Source organism: Cucurbita pepo, chromosome LG13 (assembly GCF_002806865.2).
Source record: "Cucurbita pepo subsp. pepo cultivar mu-cu-16 chromosome LG13, ASM280686v2, whole genome shotgun sequence".
Taxonomy (NCBI): domain Eukaryota; kingdom Viridiplantae; phylum Streptophyta; class Magnoliopsida; order Cucurbitales; family Cucurbitaceae; genus Cucurbita; species Cucurbita pepo.
In genome coordinates, this window is record NC_036650.1 from 237,779 (window position 1) to 259,438 (window position 21,660).

The following is a 21,660-nucleotide window of genomic DNA, read 5'->3' on the forward strand; positions in this document are numbered from 1 at the left end:
TTTTTTTTTTTTTTTTTTTTTTTTTTTTTTTTTTTTTTTTTTTTTTTTTTTTTTTTTTTTTTTTTAATTTTGATAAGTAGCGACGAATTATTCCAAATATCTTGGATCCTGTTTGACCTTGTTATGAAATGGGCCAGAACTTTGAGAGTTCCCCAACATTTAGTTTATGGCATAATTTATGGAACAAAACTAGTTTATGGAACCAGAGATGAAGTTGTAGAGACTGACAAACAAAATTAAAACTATACTAAAATTAAAACCATCACTCCACTTATTTCTTGTTGTACTAGGTCTCGGTGGCATCTTCCCGTTGAGACTTCGCGTTGGCGACCGATTGAGGAGGTAGATGATCGTCATTACCGCCTCTCTCCAGAACCTCCCAGGCATCCTGACCGTCATCAACAATGACCTTGTTGTCCCAACGATGGTCTGATTTCGGCATTCCACTACCCCGTTTTGCTGGGGGAGTAGAGGGCCGTTAGTTGCCACTGCATACCGAACTCGTTGCAGTACTTACCGAAGCTCGTTGAGGTGAATTCTCCGCCTCGGTCCATGGTAGCATTCGCATCTTCTTCTTGCATTCGGCCTCCGCTCGCGCTTGAATGCGCTTAATCGCCTCTACTGCCTCACTTTTTGCTTGCAACAGGATCAGTCACATAAAGCGGCTTTTGTCATTGACTAGTAGGAGGAAGATGGTCTTGTCGCCTGCGATCACCGGCTTGATAGGCCCGCAGATATCACCGTGCATGAGCTCCAACGGCTCACTGGCGCGGTAGGATGTCTGAGACGGAAAGGGGGTGCGCCTCTACTTACCGATGAGACACCCATCACACAACCTATTCACGTCTTCGATTGTCGGCAAACCATGCACCATCTCATTCTTGTGTAGTTTTTGTATAGCAGAAAAGTTCAGGTGCCCGTATCTTGCGTGCTACCTCCAAGCTACTTCTTCTATCCTGGNCTTCTTGTGTAGTTTTTGTAGAGCAGAAAAGTTCAGGTGCCCGTATCTTGCGTGCTACCTCCAAGCTACTTCTTCTATCCTGGCCGAAAGGCTGACTAGTTGCTCTATTTCCAACTCCAGAATGTAAAGGCGGTTTGTCGAGCGCCAAACTCACGTGAAAAGAGTTGACTCTTCAACATTTTTTAAAACTTTAAAATATCTAAACTAATTTAAAAAAACTTAAAAAATAACCTTACCTTTAAAACAGCATTTCAAAAACACTAATAAACATTCAAAATAAATATTTAAAAAAAAAAAAAGATAATGACAATGTTTGTATAATCCACCCCATCTAAATAGTGTGAAAGTTATCTTATTTATAATCAAATAAANGCATTTCAAAAACACTAATAAACATTCAAAATTAATATTTAAAAAAAAAAAGATAATGAGAATGTTTGTATAATCCACCCCACCTAAATAGTGTGAAAGTTATCTTATTTATAATCAAATAAATTACAACGAGAGTAATAAATAGAAATAACAATAAATCGTAAATAGACAAATATCTAGATATTTGCCTTATAATTATCAAATATAATAATTTATTACTAAATATTAACACTATAAAATGTCAATAAACCATTTTTCGTCCATATATTGATATTAAAAACTATTTAAAATCTTTTTTTATAAAATTAACGATATTTTTAAAATTTCATGGGTATCTTTTTTAAATAAATATATATAATTTTAAATTTAAAGATATTTTTATTAATCGAGTAATATTTTNAATTTTTTTTTTATAAAATTCAAGGGGTTAAAGGATATTTTTAAAATTTTATGGGTATCTTTTTTAAATAAATATATATATAATTTTAAATTTAAAGATATTTTTATTAATTGAGTAATATTTTTTTAAAGAAATTTCCAATTTTTTTTATTTATAAATTTGTGTATTTTGGATAATGAAATGAAGAGAGAGAAAAACATAGGGAAATGGGAATGAAATTAAGAGAGAGGGGGAAAATTGTGGTGGTCGGGGCCTACAACACCGACAATTAAACTCGGTCAAATTGGGTTTGAATTCAAAGAATTAGGACCCAAATTGGTGGAGCCGGGTCGGGCGCCTCTTTAATTAATCCACTAAAACCTCCCCAAATTCATGCTTTTTTTTTTCTTTAATTTAATACCCATTTTTTCCGTATTTGTTACTCATCCAGTTCCGTAAGATATATTCTCTAATTAATATATTCTTCAAATATTAAATAATAACTAATATAATATATTCCATAACTAATTCAAACTAGAAATAAATTGCACTAAATTACGACAAAATCGTAAAATGACATTTTTACCCATTTAATCTTAGACATCAATAATAAACTTATCCAAGCTGTCTTCTTCAACACCATCGCCTGCCTAATATAGGTTGACCAGGTCCACCATTTTCCATAAAAATTATAATTCCTTAATTGTTTCTATTAATTAAATTGCAAAGCTACGTCATATCATAAAGATCAAAAAAATCCCATTTATTAAACCAAAAATGTGACTGGTATTAAGAATGTTGTTCTGATATCATAGTCATTAATATTCACAAAATTTAAATAAAATAAAAACTAAATCTTACCCGACAACTGATTCTATATAAAATATATTCGAAAAAATTTCTCCAATTTGTGAATTAATTGAAGAACGTGACTGAGATCCAACAAAAAAAAATGGAGTTTTGTATACAGAGCATTGAAATTTTGAAACAGAACAAAAAATTCAGACACCAATTTGGTCGACCACGGAGTTGTGTCTCTTGGAGGGTGCGGACGGCGGAATCGGAGTCCCTTTGGGGAGGAAGCTGAAGACTTGATGGTGGAACCGGAAGGCGGTGTTGGGTGCCGGAAAGAAGCTTGTTCCGGCCATTGTCGCCGGAGCTGGCCTTGCAGAGGAGAAGCCAAGAAGCAGAGTGAGGAGGAAGACGAACACAAGCGAGGCGTTGGAGACATTGTTGCAGAGAGTGGCCGCCATGGGAAGAGAAAACAGAGCCGATTTTGATTCAGGGAGAACAAGAAATGGTTTATATATTTGCATGAAGAAGAAGGAAAGTCGACAGAAATTAGGCTCACACGCCAACACGCCACCACCCTTGGACATTTTCAATGTCAACGCCTTTGGGAACAAGGATTAATTTTTCTTTTCTTTTTTTAATTTTAATAAATAAAATATATAATTTTTAGAGTATATATTATTTATGAAATATATCTCAGATATTATATATTAATTTTTAATATTTAATTATGAATATTAATGAAAATATATGTCTATTTTTTAACATCATTTAATAGTCAAATTTATTTTAAATTTCTTTTAAAAAATGACACGTGGAAAAAGAAGGATGACGTCAATAGTCACGGAATTACTTATAAAGTGGGAGAGTTTTCAATAATTGAATGTGAGTTTAATGAATTTAAATTAATATTAAAAAAAAAGAAATTAGGTGATCTTTTGCGTGGGAAGGGGGGAGGTAAGAAAAGTAGGCGAGTGGGGACCACCACCGATGTCTTGGACATTGATAGATATCTGGAATTTGCCACGTCGGTGTCTGTCCCCAATGATGACTCACTCCTACCGTATTTTATTTGTGCACTAAAAGTCTTTTGCTTATGACATCTCATTGCCTAACCCGTCATGCCACAAATTTGGTATGATCCGATGATTCAAACAATCTGTATCATCTAATTTAAACTAAGTTTGGAATTTTCGTAATCAGATAAATTCGATTAACATTACAATCAAACCATATTTAACGTTTGTTAAGTATGTTAGTGATACACTGTGACTTATAAATGTTGTCAGACTCTAGTTCTTAGCGTAACATATATTGTGAATAAATAAAATTTCTTAAATAATTACGAAAATGAATAGTTGGGTTGTGAATTGAATCATTCGTGTCACCAACCTAACTCGAAAATAGAGAGTTGGGTTAAGTTAGGCTCGGAACTTAGTCATATATATATATATAATTTGGAAGTCTTAAAAGTCTAGATTGCGTGGTATTTGACCGAGGTATAGTTTAATGGGAAGAAGGTCGATTTCAATGGTGTTGAAATAAGGGATTTATTGACAAAAGGTTAGGTATATTGAGGTAGCGAAATTTGTGACATTAATATCAATTTTTAATTGTCATCTTCTCTTTATTCTTAACAAATATTATACAATTTAGTCTGGACACACAAAGTCCACCAAACCTCCATAATCATTTTCGAGGACTGTTCGTTGAATTTTGAATTTAGCTTCATTATTCATTACGTCTAAAAATATATAAAAAAAATTAAGATTTATTAAAATTACGAGAACTAAAATTTGCCGACGCAAGAAGCAGAAAACGTGTAATGTTTATGAGCTTAATTTTAAAATTTGGAGTATTTTGTTAGGTTTAGGTTTACATTTTATCGTTGAAATGTTTGGAAGATGGGGTGTGAAAATGATATACTAAAGGAAGGGATTGTTTGAAAATGGCATACATATCCACATGGGGTGTGTGTGTGTGTGACTTTTTCTTTCTTGGTTGGGAGACAGTTTGAATGATCCCACTCGCACCTCGGTCTTTGTCTCATATATATCTACAAAAGTGTAATAATTTAAGTCCACCGTTAGTGGATATTGTCTGTTTTAACCTGTTAAACACATAATTATTAACCTCATGGTTTTAAAACGCGTCTATTATGAAGAGATTTTCATGCCCTTATATAAGAAATGTTTTGTTTCTCTCTCTAACCGATATGAGATCAAGCGTTCTCGTTGGTACACTGCTCGGTGTTTGGCTCTGATACCATTTGTAACAACTTAAACCCACCACTAGTAGATATTGTCCTGACCCTAACCTATTGTCGTTAGCCTCATGAATTTAAAACTCGTATGCTAGGGAGATGTTTCCACACTCTTATAAGGGATGTTTCGTTCCCTCTCCAACTAATGTAGGATCTCACAAACGGTTTGACCGGACTTAAAATTGGAAGACTTATTAAAACTTTTTACGAGGGTGATAAATAAATACGTATAGAAACCGTGATATTAACCCTATTTTTCATGATAAGATCGAAAACCCCTTTAACTAAGCGGTGATAGACATGGGTAAGAAAGGTTAGTGAAAGATACTCGATAAAGTTTCAATCTTTTTCGCTTCAAACAACGTTAAAGAGCTTAAAAGGAATAGTCTACGAGCGTACGATAATTATCTGTAAGCTATAATACGTGAGGCCGATGCAAGATGTCATCAATAATTTTATGTCAGTCCAATGCAATTATGAGTCTAATAATAGGATTCGAACCTCGTATATGTTTTGTAACGATCTTGGTGTAAAATAAAATGGAAAAGGAAATCCGAAGTCACGACTATAATAGTCGAACGACACGACTCCTCTCACAAATAATGTCACACGCAGCCTACAGTAGAGTCAATTGCCTCGTGCCTCTGAATGCATCATCGATTCACATATCTGAAGTGTTTTAGGAGGGTAAGGACTTTCATATTCTTGCAAGATTTCCGTGATCTTTACGATTCAATACATTGGTCTTCTATTCACATCAAGCTTTTAAGTGCTCTAAAATGGCATCCCACGTGTTGGTCGGCAGCTACGAATGTGATCTTCGACACAAAAGAGGGTCTAAATAGAAGATAAATGATAACGACGACGAAACCCAGAGTATAAAGGATTATTCTCCCGACCACTTCCTCTTTTAAAAGCCAAGCAATAAATACGTCACCATAAGAACGATTCAAGTCAAATCTTACAAAGTATATTATTACGATAAAAACACCACCTTATCTATGTACTATAAACCCGATTCGTTTTTTTATGTCAACGAGATTACACGAACAAATTGATAATTAATAATTATTACTTAAAATATATTAGGATGCCACCGTTAAAATATATTTATTTTCTTTAATAAATTTTGTAGCACTCCTTAATATATATATATATATATATGAAAATAAAGTAAGTGATTTATGGTGGGGGTAAAGTTGTAATTTTGAGGGGGGAATTACCCAAATAAAACAGAGTCGAGAGGTCGGGTCCGTTCTTTGTTCAATTTCAAGAATTGAGAATCTGAGAGGCCGAAAGTCGCTCCTCTAAAAACCTAAAAGCTCTACTCTTTCCTCTTCCTCCTTCTTCTCCTCCTCCTCCTCGTGTTAGTTTATGCTTGAGTTTCATGGATATGGCTTCAGATGCTGGTTCGAGGGCGAGTTCAGCTGCCGATTCGTACATTGGAAGCTTGATTAGTTTGACTTCCAAGAGTGAAATTAGATACGAAGGCGTACTCTACAACATCAACACCGAAGAGTCCAGTATTGGACTAAGAAATGGTATTTCATTTGCATTTTTTTTTCCTATTTTCTTTCCTCTGTCTTCTCAAGATTTGCGGTTGTGTGCCTCACTGCTTTTTGTTCTGGCTCTAACTTTGCTCAATTTGTTAATGCATGGGCATTTTCGTTTCTTTATGCCTAGAGAATCAGAACTTCCATGAAGTTTTGGTTTTGATTTTGTTACAACAAGGCTTGAGTTTGTGATTTAAGGTTTCGATTTGTGGCTGAACCGACTTTGACGTCCGGTAACGCTCAAAGGGTTTTAATTTTACCCTTGGTTTCCATTTTCTTTTCCAGGCATTGTTCTCTAAAGCTCAATAGCCAGGTCGAAAGTAAAAAAGATTTTTATGTTTTATTTTTTAGGCATTGATTTATCATCTACCATACTACTGATTCCATTTCTATATTTTAGTTTGTTTTCTTATTATCACCTGCCTTTCTAGATTGCTTAAGGTTTAAAATGCCTCCACTCATAAAGTTTTCTTTTTAGTTTAGCACTTGGATAGCCCGTCCATTCCCACTTGAGTATCAATTTTAAATGCAGTTATGTGAACTTCCGTTTATTTTTTCTCATATTTCTGCATTTCTCACGAGTTTAAAAGGATTCCAACACATGGTTTTCTTTGTATTTGTTTGCGGGCAATATTTGGTTGTTTTTGTAAGAATTGAGTGTCAATTATTATTACTCCTTTGGCGAGTAGATTGTTCCTGATATAGGTCTTCAATGGAAACTCTCGAGAACAATGTACCACCAGAATGAAAATTTCTTGCATCTTATTTTCACATGTTTCTTTTCATATACATCAAACAACGAACTAAGCTTAATTTTTATGATCTTGTATGTAATAATAATTTGATGTTTTGTCATCCGTTTTAATCACTTTCAAGCTTCGTACATATGATTCACTCTATTTCTATTCTTTTGGGCTAGTGAGATCATTTGGAACAGAAGGAAGAAAGAAGGATGGCCCCCAAGTTCCTCCAAGTGATAAAGTTTTTGAGTACATCTTATTCCGTGGAAGTGATATCAAGGTATCAAATGCTTTGAAAATTATGTTTTCTATCATACTTTGTTCTTTTCGTTATTTTTAAAAAAAAATTAGGACTGGTGAATTACCTATTGTTTAGAGTGAATGTCAAGCATCATCATTGGAGTTTGTCTCTGTCGCTTGGTGATTACTACTTGAATTTCCGATCATGTGAGCCTGCTGGCTCAATGTGGTATTTTGTTTGGAGCATGCTCATTTATTGTTTTGGATTTCTTGCTGCTTCGAATTTGTCATTTCTTTTGATATTGTGTACTTAATAATCTAGATGGGGCACAGGGCTCCATTTCCTTTCCATTGCTTTGATCAATAATCTGGTTTTTTGTGCTCTTGGCAGGATTTGCAGGTTAAATCTTCTCCACCTGTTCAGCCGTCAGCGCCTATAAATAATGATCCAGCAATTATTCAAGTAAGTTCATTTTTGTTCAAAGAATGTATTTTTCCAATTTCTTAGTAAGGCATGTTTGCTCTATTGTTATTTTTTGAAAGGATGTTAAGCTTACCTGTTGCTTATGCAGTCTCACTATCCCCCATCAGTTTCCACATCTACCAGCATGCATTCTGCTGTCAGTGGGTCATTACCTGATCATACTTCTCACACAGCATTTGGATTTCCTCAGTCTAATTTTCAAGGTGGTTTGCCCCCATATCAACCTGGAGGCAACTTGGGGTCATGGGGAGCTTCTCCTCCGCCTCCTCCAAGTGCAAATGGCAGTGGACTTGGGATGCCCATGTATTGGCAAGGGTATTATGGCCCACCTAATGGGCTTCCTCAGTTACACCAACAATCAATAATACGACCTCCTCCAGGTCTGTCAATACCTTCATCTCTGCAACAGTCAATGCAGTTTCCTAACATTAATGCACCTTTACCCACTGGAACTTCAAAACAACCAGAAGTTCCATCTCCCTTGCTCGCTGCTAATAGTAGTGCTCCTAACCTGACCTCCACTGTTGTGCCCCCTCCAACTTTTTCAACAGCTTTGCCTATGTTCCCTTTTACTTCTTTTTCTGAAACCTTGCCAAGTTCAGTTGCTAATAAGACAGCTGTTCCTACCCTTTCTGGAGCCCCAGTTAGTGTGAGTTTGCCCCTTGGTCCAATACTGTCTTCATTTTCCGGTGGAGATGTTAGTTCTGCCATACCACCAATCACTAATGAACCTAATGCAGTTTCTGGTCCCTCATTACTGTATCAAAATGCGTCTCAGTCAACTTCATCTGTAGTTGGAATAGCCAACTCTCGTGCTGAATCTTCTGTACCTTCTCTAGTTACCCCTGGGCAGCTGTTGCAGTCTGGTCCCGTTGCTGTGGTTTCATCTCAATCGTCACATACAGTGCATGAGGACGTGGAAGTGGTCCAGCCATTATCGTTAGAACCTTCGATGCCAGTGACAACAGAGGCTCAGCCACCAATATTACCACTACCTGTACTGTCAAGGCCCGTTCAAAAGGTGTCTTTCTAATTCATAAAATGTATTTTTGGTCTCTGATTTGCTATTTTTCTGTTATATCTTTAATTTTTCTTCCTGTAAGTGTCACTTTATGCAGGCTAGTTTCTTTGAAGATTGTTATTGAACTTATGATTGATTCAAATGTAATTGGGGTTGCCAGATCAAACTTCTAGATATTAGAGTTCTTCTTGTAAAGGCCTTCTTGGCCAAAGTCTGATTTAGGAGACTACTCAAGATTTTTAATTATTNTTGTGAAGGCCTTCTTTGCCAAAGTCTGATTTAGGAGACTACTCAAGATTTTTAATTATTGCATCACATAGTGATAAATTTACTGACAGGGATTTAGTCATAATATGACCTAGATTCTTTTTTAGTGGCCTTCTTTGCTAAGGCTGGGTTTTAGGGGACTTCTAAACATTTTATGTTATTGCTTCACGTAGTTGTATATTTACCTTTGCTTATTGCTGGTTCTTGAGTTCACTTCTGGAAGTGCTACATAATTGTACTGGACAGGGATTTGGTCCTACTATCTCTTTGGTTTTCTTCTAGAAGCCTTCTTAGTCAAAGTCTATGTTTTAGGAGACTACATTTTAATTATTGTGTCACAGTGATATATTTACCTTTTCTTATTTCCGGTTCTTGAGTTCATTGCTGGAAATGCTACTTAAAAGTTTTTACACTTCGTGAACTGTTTTATGTTATCGTCTTATCATTATTAAATTTTATATAGTTTCACTATTCATGTGTTCAATTGCACAACCATAGTTGTANATCTTATCATTATTAAATTTTATCTAGTTTCACTATTCATGTGTTCAATTGCACAACCATAGTTGTAGATGATCAGAAATACGAACTGATGTTTCAATTGCTGCCCTTTTCTATTTCCTTGTTACCTTGTTAGTTTATGTCATGGAGACACTGATGTTTTGTTTTAACTTTAATGAGTTTCAGGCAAATGGTTCTCATTTTCAGTCTCGCCACTTTTACAGAGGACGTGAAAGAGGAAGAGGATCTGGGGTAATTTGTGAACTTTTAATAATAAATTAATAGTAATAATTGATGTAGACATCACTCGTTATGAAGTTCAATAATGAATNGTCTCGCCACTTTTACAGAGGACGTGAAAGAGGAAGAGGATCTGGGGTAATTTGTGAACTTTTAATAATAAATTAATAGTAGTAATTGATGTAGACATCACTCGTTATGAAGTTCAATAATGAATTGCTTTATGTTGTTTACATCTTTAAAGTGTTATTTCTGGAGTCTAGTCATCTAAAAGTGTTGCTTCTTGGAGAAAAGTCCTCTTCTCCAAAGGGCTAGAGACTTACTCTCATCCAAGTTGTCTTAATTGGGGTCCCATTCATCTTTACCTTTTTAGATTTCCTGGGTCAGGTGAGCAAAAGTTTGGAAAAGATGATGAGGGAATTTTTTTAAGAGGGGGCCTATGGGGGGAGGGTTGCATTGGTTAGTTGAGAGATGCCTTCCAAGCCTTTGGATCTAGGCAGGTTGGGGGTTGGTAACTTAAAACACTAGAACGGGGCTTTATTGGCCAAGTGATTGTGGTGCCTCTCTTGAGAATTGAATGCTTTGTGGCATAACCNCTTTTTTAGGAGGGGGCCTATGGGGGGAGGGTTGGATTGGTTAGTTGAGAGACTTCCAAGCCTTTGGATCTAGGCAGGTTGGGGGTTGGTAACTTAAAAACACTAGAACGGGGCTTTATTGGCCAAGTGGTTGTGGTGCCTCTCTTGAGAATTGAATGCTTTGTGGCATAACCATCATAAGTAAATACGATCTCCACCCTTTGTGTTGGTATTTGGAAGTAGGGTTATGAGATCCCCTAAAAACCCTTGGAAAACCATCTCTTCAGGCTTTCCTCTATTTTCCCTAGGTTGGGAGGACAGCTGTCTGTTGGGTGGTAGAGAAACTGCTTTGCATCCCTTAACCCCATTTGTATCATCTTTCAAAATTGAGGTTATCTTATGGTTTTGTCAGCCCTTTATGGATAGGGGGTTATTGGAGGTTTCTAAGGTTGTACGACTGTGCCCTTGAGTTATAGGGAGGTTTCTATTTTATTTTGCCTGTGGGGGATAAATGCGTTGGCTAGGGGAGGAGGGACCTTTGCCTTTGGACCCCTGCCTCTTCCCAGGGTTTTTCTTGAAGCTTTCTTTTTTCACCTCCCTTACTACCCCATCACCTCTTCCTTTTCCCCACTAACGTTAAGACTCCAAAGAAGGTAAAGTTCTTTCAGATCTTTCATGGAAAAGTTAATACATAGATTGGGTGGAGACACTCTTCCTTCCTTTTGGGGCCAGTTGTTTTCCCTTTACAATGATGCATTGGAGGACCGCAGCCATATTCTNTCAGTTGGTTTCCCTTTACAATGATGCATTGGAGGACCGCAGCCATATTCTTTGAAGTTGTTAGTTTGCTTAGTCAATTTGGACCATTTTCTGGGGGGGCTTTCATGGTGTCTCTCTAGTGTGGAATAGAGATTGTTGGGCTATGATAAAGAAGGTTTTGTTGCTTCTTCCTTCGTGTGAGAAGGGCAAAGTTCTATGGCAAGCTTGTTTCTTCACTGTTGGTTGGGGTATTTGGATAGAGAGGAATCAAAGAATTTTTAGAGAGGAAGTGAGACTGCTGGTTGGGGTATGTGGGAGGTTAAGAGGTTCAATGTCTTCGTTTGGGTCTTGATAACTGGGGGATTTCCATAATTATCAGTTAGACGTTTTTCTTTTGACTTGGAGTACCTATTTGTCGATGTGGGGGCTCCTTTTGGTTGGCTGTTTCTTTTGTACACCCTTGTATGTATGAGGTTTTCCGTATTTTTCTTTTAAATGTACCTATTTGTTGTATGTAGGGGTGTTTTTTTGTCCACCCTTGTATGTATTTTCATATTTCTCAATCTAAGCTCCGTTTCTTATGTAGTTTGNATGTTTTTTTGTCCACCCTTGTATGTATTTTTCATATTTCTCAATCTAAGCTCCGTTTCTTATGTAGTTTGTGTACTTTCCTCGTTCATTTTGAGTGCTGAATAAGTTTTAATGGACTGGAATCAGAGTGATATGGTAGAATTTGAATTGAAACTTGATAGATTATCCTTTGAAAACAAACTTCTAAGTTTCTCAGATCCAAGGATAAATTTATAAGAGCGCTGAAAATTATAAAGAATTGAGGGAGGTGATGGATTAATGATTAGTTTACTCAAATTGTTGTATACATAATCTGAAAATACATCATGGTTGGGTTAATTTGTAGGTTTGTATTTATGTTTGAGGTTCACATTCTCAATAATCCTAGAGTTCAACATTTGGCACTTTACATTGCAGAGTTCCCGTCCTGTTACGAAATTTACGGAAGATTTTGATTTCATAGCTATGAATGAGAAATTCAACAAGGATGAAGTGTGGGGAAATCTAGGTAAAGGCAATAAATCTCATCACAAGGATAAGGATGTGGATGGAAATGTCAGTGATGAGGAAGATGAGGAAGAAGAAGATGAGGGTGAAGTCTCACAGTCTGGGGTTAAGGTGAGAACATCCTTAAGCCTTTCGAGTTACGGAATTTTAGGTCTATTCAAAAGATGGATTCAATTCTTTTCAAACNACGAGTTACGAAATTTTAGGTCTATTCAAAAGATGGATTCAATTCTTTTCAAACCATGACATACTAAATGTGTCTTTTATATGCAGCCCTTGTACAACAAGGATGACTTCTTTGATTCACTCTCTTATAATGCTATTGATAATGATCCTCAAAATGGGCGGACTAGATATTCGGAGCAAGTAAAGATAGACACAGAGGTAACTTTTCTGGTGGCTGCGTCTCGTACATTTTAAATTAAATTGCCGTATTTAATGTTTTCCCGACTGCTATTGCAGACTTTTGGTGATTTTTCGAGGTATCGAGGGGGACGAGGTGGCCGAGGTCCTGGACGTGGGGGGTATNCGTCTCGTACATTTTAAATTAAATTGCCGTATTTAATGTTTTCCCAACTGCTATTGCAGACTTTTGGTGATTTTTCGAGGTATCGAGGGGGACGAGGTGGCCGAGGTCCTGGACGTGGGGGGTATTTCCGTGGAGGATACCATGGAAGAGGATATGGCTATTATGGGAGGGGGAGGGGGCGGGGACAAGGGCGATCATCATTTAATCGTTCATAATCCAACCAGTATGTATCTTTTGGGCTATAATTGTTAATTGTGCCCCATTTCGTTCGAGTTTATAAAGGGTTGTGTTCTTTTATAGAGTGCACGTTTCTCCCTGTCTGTCCCGAAATAATAATCGGATTGTTCTTTTGGTTTTCATTGTTTTTATCGGTTTGCCTTGTTCAACAGTTGGTCTAACAAAGAATTTGATTTCTAATGGAAGCTTTATTTGTAAACCAAGTTGGATGATGTTGTTTAGTGAGCAAAATTTAAGAAATTTATGGCAGTCTTGATGTTTATCCTCTCTTCTGCTGTTATAGCTAATGATAATGAAGGATGCAAAGGGGTTTTTGAGTATGTTGGACACGTTTTCTGTTTCAGCGTATTGAAAAGACACTATTCTTAAGAGAACAATAAAAAGACACTATTCTTTCCTTCCAAAGCAAAGGACAAAATTTCTTGTGAAGTTGCATTGCTAGTACCTATCAAAAATACCACCTCATTTATATCAACTTTTATTCGCTCGGAGAGAGACTTCTCGTGACATTCCACCTAAAATGGTCGAGAAATTATTCAAACAGACTACTACAATATGTCAGATAGTTTTACACGATTAAACATATAAAAGAGAAGCTTTTGGTAATACATAATAGTCTCAATGCTAAACAGTTTCTCTCACTTGTGAACCGAAGATTTGAAATCAATATGAATTTGACAGAAATGATATTACACGGGTTCAAACATAGGAATTCCTACTCCAAGACCAGTTGATATGTTACGTTAAATTTACTTATATCAATGTTTTGATATGTATTGAGTGTATTTTTGAATTTACATCCAACCATTATTAAGAGGCAGTCACGAGCAACCTCATTTTATATTTTTATCGAATGGTTCCAAACCAAACATCACCTTCCAACAAGTGGAGAGAGGTGGATGGATATCTTTTTTTTTGTAAATGTCCAAAACCACAAGTCTTTATCATATGCATTGAGTTTCATTGGGTATAACTATTTCAAATACAAATATACTTAGATCATCTAATAAGAACTTTTACATAAAATACAAAACAGTCTCTGNTACCACCTCATTTATATCAACTTTTATTCTCTCGGAGAGAGACTTCTCGTGACATTCCACCTAAAATGGTCGAGAAATTATTCAATGAGACTGCTACAATATGTTAGATAGTTTTACACGATTAAACATATAAAAGAGAAGCTTTGGTAATACATAATAGTCTCAATACTAAACAGTTTCTCTCACTTGTGGACCGAAGATTTGTAGAAAATCGAACAAGTAGAAATCAATATGAATTTGACAGAAATGATATTACACGGGTTCAAACATAGGAATTCCTACTCCAAGACCGCATGAAATCACAAAAAATCTTAAGTTGATATGTTACGTTAAATTTACTTAGATCAATGTTTTGATATGTATTTAGTGTATTTTTGAATTTACATCCAACCATTATTAAGAGGCAATCACGAGCAACCTCATTTTATAATTTTATCGAAGGGTTCTAAACTAAACATCACCTTCCTACAAGTGGAGAGAGGTGGATGGATATTTTTTTTTTTTTTAGATCATCTAATAAGAACTTTTACATAAAATACAAAACAGTCTCTGTTGTCCAAAAACCAGATTTGTATGCATAACCCACAGAATTCAACTGAGGGAGAGATAGATTTCTTGTGAATATCACACAATATCAACAAACACACAAAAGGGTCCAAAACAACCAGATTTCTATAAATAAAACCCTCCACTTTGAAGGAGAAGCACCACCAAACAAAATGGAGTTTAGCAGCAAAGAGTTCAAGGTTGGAAAATGTGAGGGCCAAAAGGAAGTGGATGGAGAAACCATGCCATTGGTTCTACAGCCTCCTGAATCAGACAAGGCCAACTTTGATTCCCTTTTATTGGCTCTAAAAAACAACAAAGATTGGTTGGACCAAATGATTATCAAACACAGCGCTGTTTTACTCCGAGGATACGACGTGTCGAAACCCCAGGAGTTCAACGAGATTGTCGAAGCCTTCGGGTGGGAAGACATTCGATACGTCGGTCCAGCTCCTCGAACTCATATTTATAAGAGGATTTGGACTGCTAATGAAGGACCCCTCTCTGAGTTCATTTACTACCACCATGAGATGGTTTTGGTAACTACAAAGCTTTTAAAATTCCTTGCTTTAATTTCAAAGTACAAACATGTTGAACTAATGAATGAATGAATGAATGAATTGAAATAGATCAAGGAATATCCAAAGAGGGTAATCTTGTACTGTGAGATACCACCTCCAGAAGGTGGAGAAACGCCATTTGTTCCAAGTTTCAAAGTAACAGAGCGAATGGTGAAGGAATTCCCAAAGGAAGTTGAAGAAATGGACAAGAAAGGCTTGAAATATACCTTCACTGCTCTTAGCAACAATGACACTTCCTCTATGAGGGGCAGAGGCTGGGAGGATGCTTTTGGTTCATCAGATCGTTATGAAGCAGAAAAAAGGTAGCCATTTCAATTACTGCTGAGTGTTATGATTAATGGACACTGAGCCAAAACATATAATTTGCAGGGCTAATGCATTGGGGATGGAGGTAGAGTGGCTGCCAAACGGCGCGATGAAGACGATACTGGGACCGAGGTGCCTAACAAAGGTGTTTGATGGAAGGAAAGGAAGAAGAATGTGGTTTAACACTATGGTGGGGATGCATGGGAAGGAGCACAGCTCTGCTTTAATGGCGGATGGGATGGAGATTTCAGAACATGTTGTGAAGAGATGCCAGCAGATAATTGAAGAAGAAAGCATCCAATTCAAATGGGAAAAGGGGGATGTTTTGTTTTTGGATAACTATGCTTTGCTCCATGGAAGAAGGCCTTCTCTTCCTCCTAGAAGAGTATTAGTTGCAACCTGCAAGTAGTTCTTTCTCTACTATGCTTGTGGTTTAATGAATAAAAAGTATAGTTTCTTATTATTTTACTTGCTGTTGAGGCCATGCTGTGAGAAAACTATGCAAACATTTCCCATTACATTAATAACGATGTTGAACTATTATTCGGTTCACTTAGACTCGTCTGGTTCGGTTTCGCTGGATAAACTTTCTGGTTTGATTTTCAAGGTAACTGTAACAGCCCAAGTCCACCACTGACATATATTATCTTCTTTGGACTTTCCCTTTCGAGTTTTCCCGCAAGATTTTAAAACGCGTTTGATAGGGGGAGGTTTCCACGCCCTTGTAAGAAATGCTTCATTTCCTCTCCAACTGATGTGAGATCTCACAATCTACTCCTTAGGGGCCTAATGTCACAACCTAACTATGGAGAGAGTAAGTTGTGGCCCTCACGTTGCGACAAGAGAAGCAGCAAACCTCAAGTGGTGTCCATCCGGCCACACGAGGGCCTAGACAAGTGTCATAATGCGACCGAGGAGGATGGTGCATCATCTAACACACCGCACAGAGTGGGCATTGAAGACAAGTTGAGGCATAAGCAAGATAAAGACATTGCATAGACAAGAGTAGGCAAAGACAGGCTCATTGAAGGGCCGGGTAGGGTTTCGAGCCTTAACCTCGAAAGTTGGGGTTCCAGAAGGAATTTGGACATACAGTTTTGGAGTTAATTCTGTGCATATGAAATATAAATGCTTGCCAAATTTGGTGTCAATTGGACACCGAACGAACGCTCCACGGCATCGTATGATCGTTCGCCAAAACCATGTCTAGGCTTGATGGATTAAAAATGGCTCAAAATGTACTAGAGGGGTACCATGGTGTCAACTCTCCACCACCCCTGGGCCCTGTGGCCTAAGCGGGCAACCCTGTGGCACATATGTGTATCACAGCGAGGGCGGGCGTGCCGAGGCGAGTGTCTCGGGCGACTTCCTTTGAAATAGATTTTTCAAGGACAGTATTGGGCGGCACGGGTGTGCCGGTATTGCGCCCCAGCCCGCGTGTCGGAGGTTGCTACATACACCCGCTATTCGGTACAGTATATGTAAATGACATGACACGGGCATGGGAGGGCCAATGCCTTGATAGAACCCAGATGGATGGGTGTTACTCTAAACTTGAAAGGAAAGAGAGGCCTTTCTCCGATCATGCCTTATCCATTCCATGTCATTCCTCGCCTTCGAGCTAACGTTTACGTTCTAAAGAGAGATTCCCCGGAGTCTAATCCCAACCCATTTCCCTCCCATCAAGCAAGCATCAGACAGAGGTTGTCAAAGCCTGTTTTTCAGTCAGAAAGCGAAAGCAGGACTAGTGAAAGGAAGCACTATTGACTGACGCAGGAGTCTTGAAAGCAGTAGTCAGTCTTTTAAGTCAGTTTCTTGGCAGGAATCTAACCTAATCAAAAGAAAGCATTAGTCCTCTGGTTTCAAGGGCTAATTTTCGATAGCGGTCCAGGCGTGCAATTGTTTAGCCTTTTAGAGTTGTCCCCAAGGATCTTTCTAGTTGCTTCTNGGTGTTTGGGATGTCCCGATGAGATGAGCGACACGTGGGTATGTTCTCGATGACATGACCGAGCGAGTTGTGAGGACCGACGACACCCCGAGACTCGAGATGACATCATGACATATGGGTCATGTCGATGGGGATCAAGATGACAAGATGAGACAGATGTTGCATTGAGAGACCTTGGCCCCGAGCAGAGGCAAGGTCGAGCCTAATAACTTGATTCGAATGAGAGTAATCTTGATATGGTCGAGAAAGATTTAATAGAATTGATAGCTACTGCCTCTACCAACAACACAACGTGCAAATTTCTTTTGAATAGCTCAATGATAGGAACTCCAAAGTTAAACACGCATGACTTGAATGAATTCTACGGTAAAAACTCGGGTGAGTTTGTAGGGAAATTTTTTGAATATACATTAAAGTTAGAAGCTTTGCGTGACACCCTCTCGCAATTAAGAAAGTAGTTGAACAGCATTTAATTACTGCCCCCACAGTTCTTATTTCAATTTCGTGGCAGTTTTTGAGACCAAAGAAAGCAAGCCGACTCCCAATGCATCACAATGGACAACGTATTCTCATTTGAATTTACAATTTAAATTTATAAGCTTAGGCATACAATCAGAACCTCTCTATGGACCTCAGAAGAACACAAAGACACGACCATAACCTTGTCGGTTCAGAGTCTTAATTCTTTCTTTTGTTCTTTCTGTCCACTTTCAAGGTCTCTTGTTAAGGTTCTTATGTCTTGTCTCTCTGTATTGTTATTTTTAGCACAATATGGTTATCCATGGAGATGGGGAAAGATGGGTTTTGAAGTTCATGGCTTTGTGATTGCAGATGATGAACAGATTTGGTGTTCTTGTTGCTGTTTCCATTGCAGCTTATGCAATTAGGCAGCTCACAATCAGATCATGGAGCTCATTAATCTATTCAGGTTTTCTCCTCTTTGTTTCTCTGTTTTTCTCAACTGTCTGTGTTGCTTCTTTGAGTTAAGGTTCTTATTCTTTTATCCTACATAGAAAATGGAGAACACACAGAGAAGAACCTAAGACGACAGCGAAGAATGTTCCATGTAATGTTTCAGAAAACCAACTTTGAATCGTTTAAATGCATTTTGTACTACTTTTATAATCCTTTGTATGACAGGGCTTGGATGAAGAACAAGAAGAACAAAAGGAAGCTAATTCAATGAATGATCTTGAAGATGGTGATCATGATCATAGTTTAGATGAACTTCAAGAACATCTACCACAAAACAAAGTGGGTGAAACCCATAAGATTGAAATGGAAAGGCTGCTGAAACAAGTGATGGAATTGGAGGAGAGGAAAGTGAAGCTTGAAGGTGAACTGGTCATGTATGATGGTATCAAGAACAGTGAAATGGATATCATGGAGTTGAAGAAGCAGCTGGAGGCCAAGAATGATGATATCAATAAGAGTAATATCACAATCAGCTCTTTGCAGGCTGAGAGGAAGGAGCTACAAGAAGAGATAGTGAAGGGAGCATTGGTGAAGAAGGAACTAATGGAGGCTAAGGGAAAGATTAAGGAGCTGCAAAGGCAGATTCAGGTGGATGCAAACCAAACAAAACAACATTTGTTATTACTCAAACAACAAGTTTCCACTTTGCAGGCAAAAGAGGAAGAAGCCCTCAAGAAAGAGGTAGAACTTTATAAGAAGCTGAGAGCGGAGAAGGATTTCGAGGTCGAGATTTCGGAGCTTAAGCGGAAGAATCGAGAGCTTCAACACGAAAACCAGGAACTTACCTCTAAACTAAATGTCATGAAGGCTAGAATCACAACTCTCACTAAGATGACAGAGGTTAGTAGCTTAAAGGGGTACTGTATGAGTTACTTGTTAGGATCGCACAACAACGCACACACTCGATCTAGATGAACACAAAGAACAAGAGAGGTTTATATTGATGACTTCAGGTAGATACAGTCTACAGAAAAGACAAAAAGACAAAAAGTACATTTTCAAATCACGATCTAAAATATATATCTATATTTATCACAATTGAATAACAGGTTGAAACAATAAGCAAGGAAAGAGAGGAGGCTAAGAAGTTAAGAATTGAGAATGAGGGTCTGATAAAGCAACTTGAAGGGCTTCAGATGAACAAGTTTAGTGAAGTTGAAGAGTTAGTGTACCTTCGTTGGATCAATGCTTGCTTGAGGTATGAGCTTCGAGACAACGACGAAACACCGGCAGGCGAATCCGTTCGTTATCTCAATAAGAACTCAAGTCCAAAGTCAAAAGAGAAGGCAAAACAACTCATGTTAGAGTATGCAGGAACAGAAACAGATTCAATTGATAGTTCAAGGAGCAGAAGTAGTAGTAGTTTCAGTGAGACGCCTAATTTGATCAGAAACAACAGCGAGTCGAGTGGTGTTTTGTCGTTGCCGATGATCGGTTTGAGCCACGGACGGAAGGATCGTTTAGAAGCAGTGTTGGCTGTGAGGGCTGAAACTTTAACTCTCTCAGAAGTCATCAGATTGCAGGTTTGTTCAAGAAACTCTGTTAACTCTGTTGCAACATCATTCAAACTTATGTCTAAAACAGTTGAAGAAAGTCTAGAACAAAGAACATTATAAGTTGGGGTTAGGGAAAGGCAGCAACTTTCCCCATTAAACTTACTCAAATGAAGATGAACACAACTTGTTTTGATTTAGATACTCAATATATGATGATAGCAAAAGTATGATATTGAGATCAACTGTTCTAATGTAAACAGATATGTGTTCTTGTCAATATATAAGTTTGTATATGTTGTAATGTAAACAGATATATGTTCTGCCTGAATTAAAGTTTGAGACTCAACCCGACCCGACCGTAAGTTAATAAGCTTGATTTAGCAAAAGAAGTTATTAATTTAGAGCAATTTTTTGTGAAGGAAATTTGTTAATGTCTACTCTACCGTAAGTACTCATGAGATGTATGCTCTTTACACGTAACAACGAAGAGAATTGAAAAGTTAAGTACTTGAGGTTTCTTTATTTCAAAAAGGTCTCTCCCATCACGTTGTTCTTTTTATTTCTTTTATTTGTTTCGACATATTTCGATCGTGGGTCATATCCAACAGAGACTTGGTTGTGGCATTGACAATGGAAGTTGCAGAAGTGTTATGGCTCGATGAAAGTAAAACGTACATTATCTAACATCGAGGGACATATTGCGACGACAAAAACCAATTTTATACTTATTTGAGCCTGATTTGATATCAACTTTGTTTTGAGCTCTAAATTGTTTTAAATTGTGCTATCATTTGACGTGAGAGAATATATATTTACGACCTCGTTGAATCGATAAGGACGGTTTTTTTACACCAAATCTAAAACAATTACCTTACAAAAAACTAGTAGATGAGATATATGACCCTTGTAACTTAGCAATCATTGAATTGCTAATAATTAATGGACTAATGTCTTTAAAGCCTTTTAATATTCATAATTAATCAATAATTATAATTAGTGTTGGTCCACTTAATTATTATGTAGATGAAAATTTGGACTAAAGACATCTTAAAAACGTCTCCGATCATACATTGACTAAATTTTTAGAAGATCAACAAACCAAAATACTCATCTAAGATGATCAATAAGGTGATCAACAAGAAGGTTGATCCGAGCGATCAACTAACCTAAAGATCAAAGTTCATATACGCGAACCACTCGAATTAGAGAATAAATATTTAAACATCAAGTCTTGAGGAAAATGATTAGTGCCCAAAACAAAGGCTATGTACACCACAAACCCTATGCCCACTTAGAAGATCATAGTGAAACCACTACCAAACTCACACCCATGCTTGGCTCACACTCATACTCATACTCATTATGATGGTATCTCACTATTCTATCACTCTCTCTTTTTGCCTATCTTAATCATTCCCACCACTATCTTTCCATCAAACCATCTCATTATAATCTCATACATTGATGAACTAATTAAAGATTATAAGCGAATCTCTTCACTAAATACAAAAACAAGGGTTTAGCTTGATTCATTGATAGAGTGCAAATTAATGAACATGGTTACATTTATATGAATTGGGTTATCATTAATTGCAACATATGGTTAAATATATGCTAGAGGGGCAAGGTGGGTACCAAACTCATCACTTGCACTGCAAAATTTGCCTTTTTTGTTGCTAATCTTCAAAGAGATGTGCAATTTAGCTTGCCGTCTCAGCTACTCCTTATCTCCTTTAATACTCATTCATAATTACTCATGAATATAATTAATAATT

The 21,660-nt window shown here is 37.3% G+C and overlaps 2 protein-coding genes and 1 pseudogene across 2 annotated transcripts; all 3 read left to right on the forward strand.

The window, feature by feature from the left end:
• Positions 1 to 6,028: 6,028 nt before the first annotated feature.
• LOC111808837 (protein decapping 5-like) lies at positions 6,029 to 13,252 on the forward strand. The gene is made up of 9 exons (XM_023695036.1): positions 6,029 to 6,308; positions 7,240 to 7,340; positions 7,692 to 7,763; positions 7,873 to 8,805; positions 9,760 to 9,825; positions 12,135 to 12,335; positions 12,498 to 12,608; positions 12,687 to 12,735; positions 12,862 to 13,252. The coding sequence occupies exons 1-9, from the start codon at positions 6,155 to 6,157 to the stop codon at positions 12,966 to 12,968; spliced, it is 1,794 nt and encodes a 597-aa protein (XP_023550804.1). The 5' UTR covers positions 6,029 to 6,154; the 3' UTR covers positions 12,969 to 13,252.
• Positions 13,253 to 14,697: 1,445 nt separating this feature from the next.
• On the forward strand, positions 14,698 to 15,929 carry LOC111809159 (clavaminate synthase-like protein At3g21360). Its single transcript, XM_023695531.1, has 3 exons — positions 14,698 to 15,118; positions 15,209 to 15,462; positions 15,530 to 15,929. The coding sequence occupies exons 1-3, from the start codon at positions 14,753 to 14,755 to the stop codon at positions 15,873 to 15,875; spliced, it is 966 nt and encodes a 321-aa protein (XP_023551299.1). The 5' UTR covers positions 14,698 to 14,752; the 3' UTR covers positions 15,876 to 15,929.
• A 2,173-nt stretch (positions 15,930 to 18,102) lies between these two features.
• LOC111808634 lies at positions 18,103 to 20,192 on the forward strand (annotated as a pseudogene).
• Positions 20,193 to 21,660: the final 1,468 nt, after the last annotated feature.

Bases quoted from the DNA above. Each gene is read 5' to 3' on its own strand.
- LOC111808837 (XM_023695036.1), top strand. From the start codon at position 6,155: ATGGATATGGCTTCAGATGCTGGTTCGAGGGCGAGTTCAGCTGCCGAT. The intron at 7,764-7,872 runs GTAAGTTCATTT...TTGCTTATGCAG, and splicing joins ATGATCCAGCAATTATTCAA to TCTCACTATCCCCCATCAGT. The intron at 12,336-12,497 runs GTGAGAACATCC...TTTTATATGCAG, and splicing joins TCTCACAGTCTGGGGTTAAG to CCCTTGTACAACAAGGATGA.
- LOC111809159 (XM_023695531.1), top strand. From the start codon at position 14,753: ATGGAGTTTAGCAGCAAAGAGTTCAAGGTTGGAAAATGTGAGGGCCAA. The intron at 15,119-15,208 runs GTAACTACAAAG...GAATTGAAATAG, and splicing joins ACCACCATGAGATGGTTTTG to ATCAAGGAATATCCAAAGAG. The intron at 15,463-15,529 runs GTAGCCATTTCA...TATAATTTGCAG, and splicing joins CGTTATGAAGCAGAAAAAAG to GGCTAATGCATTGGGGATGG.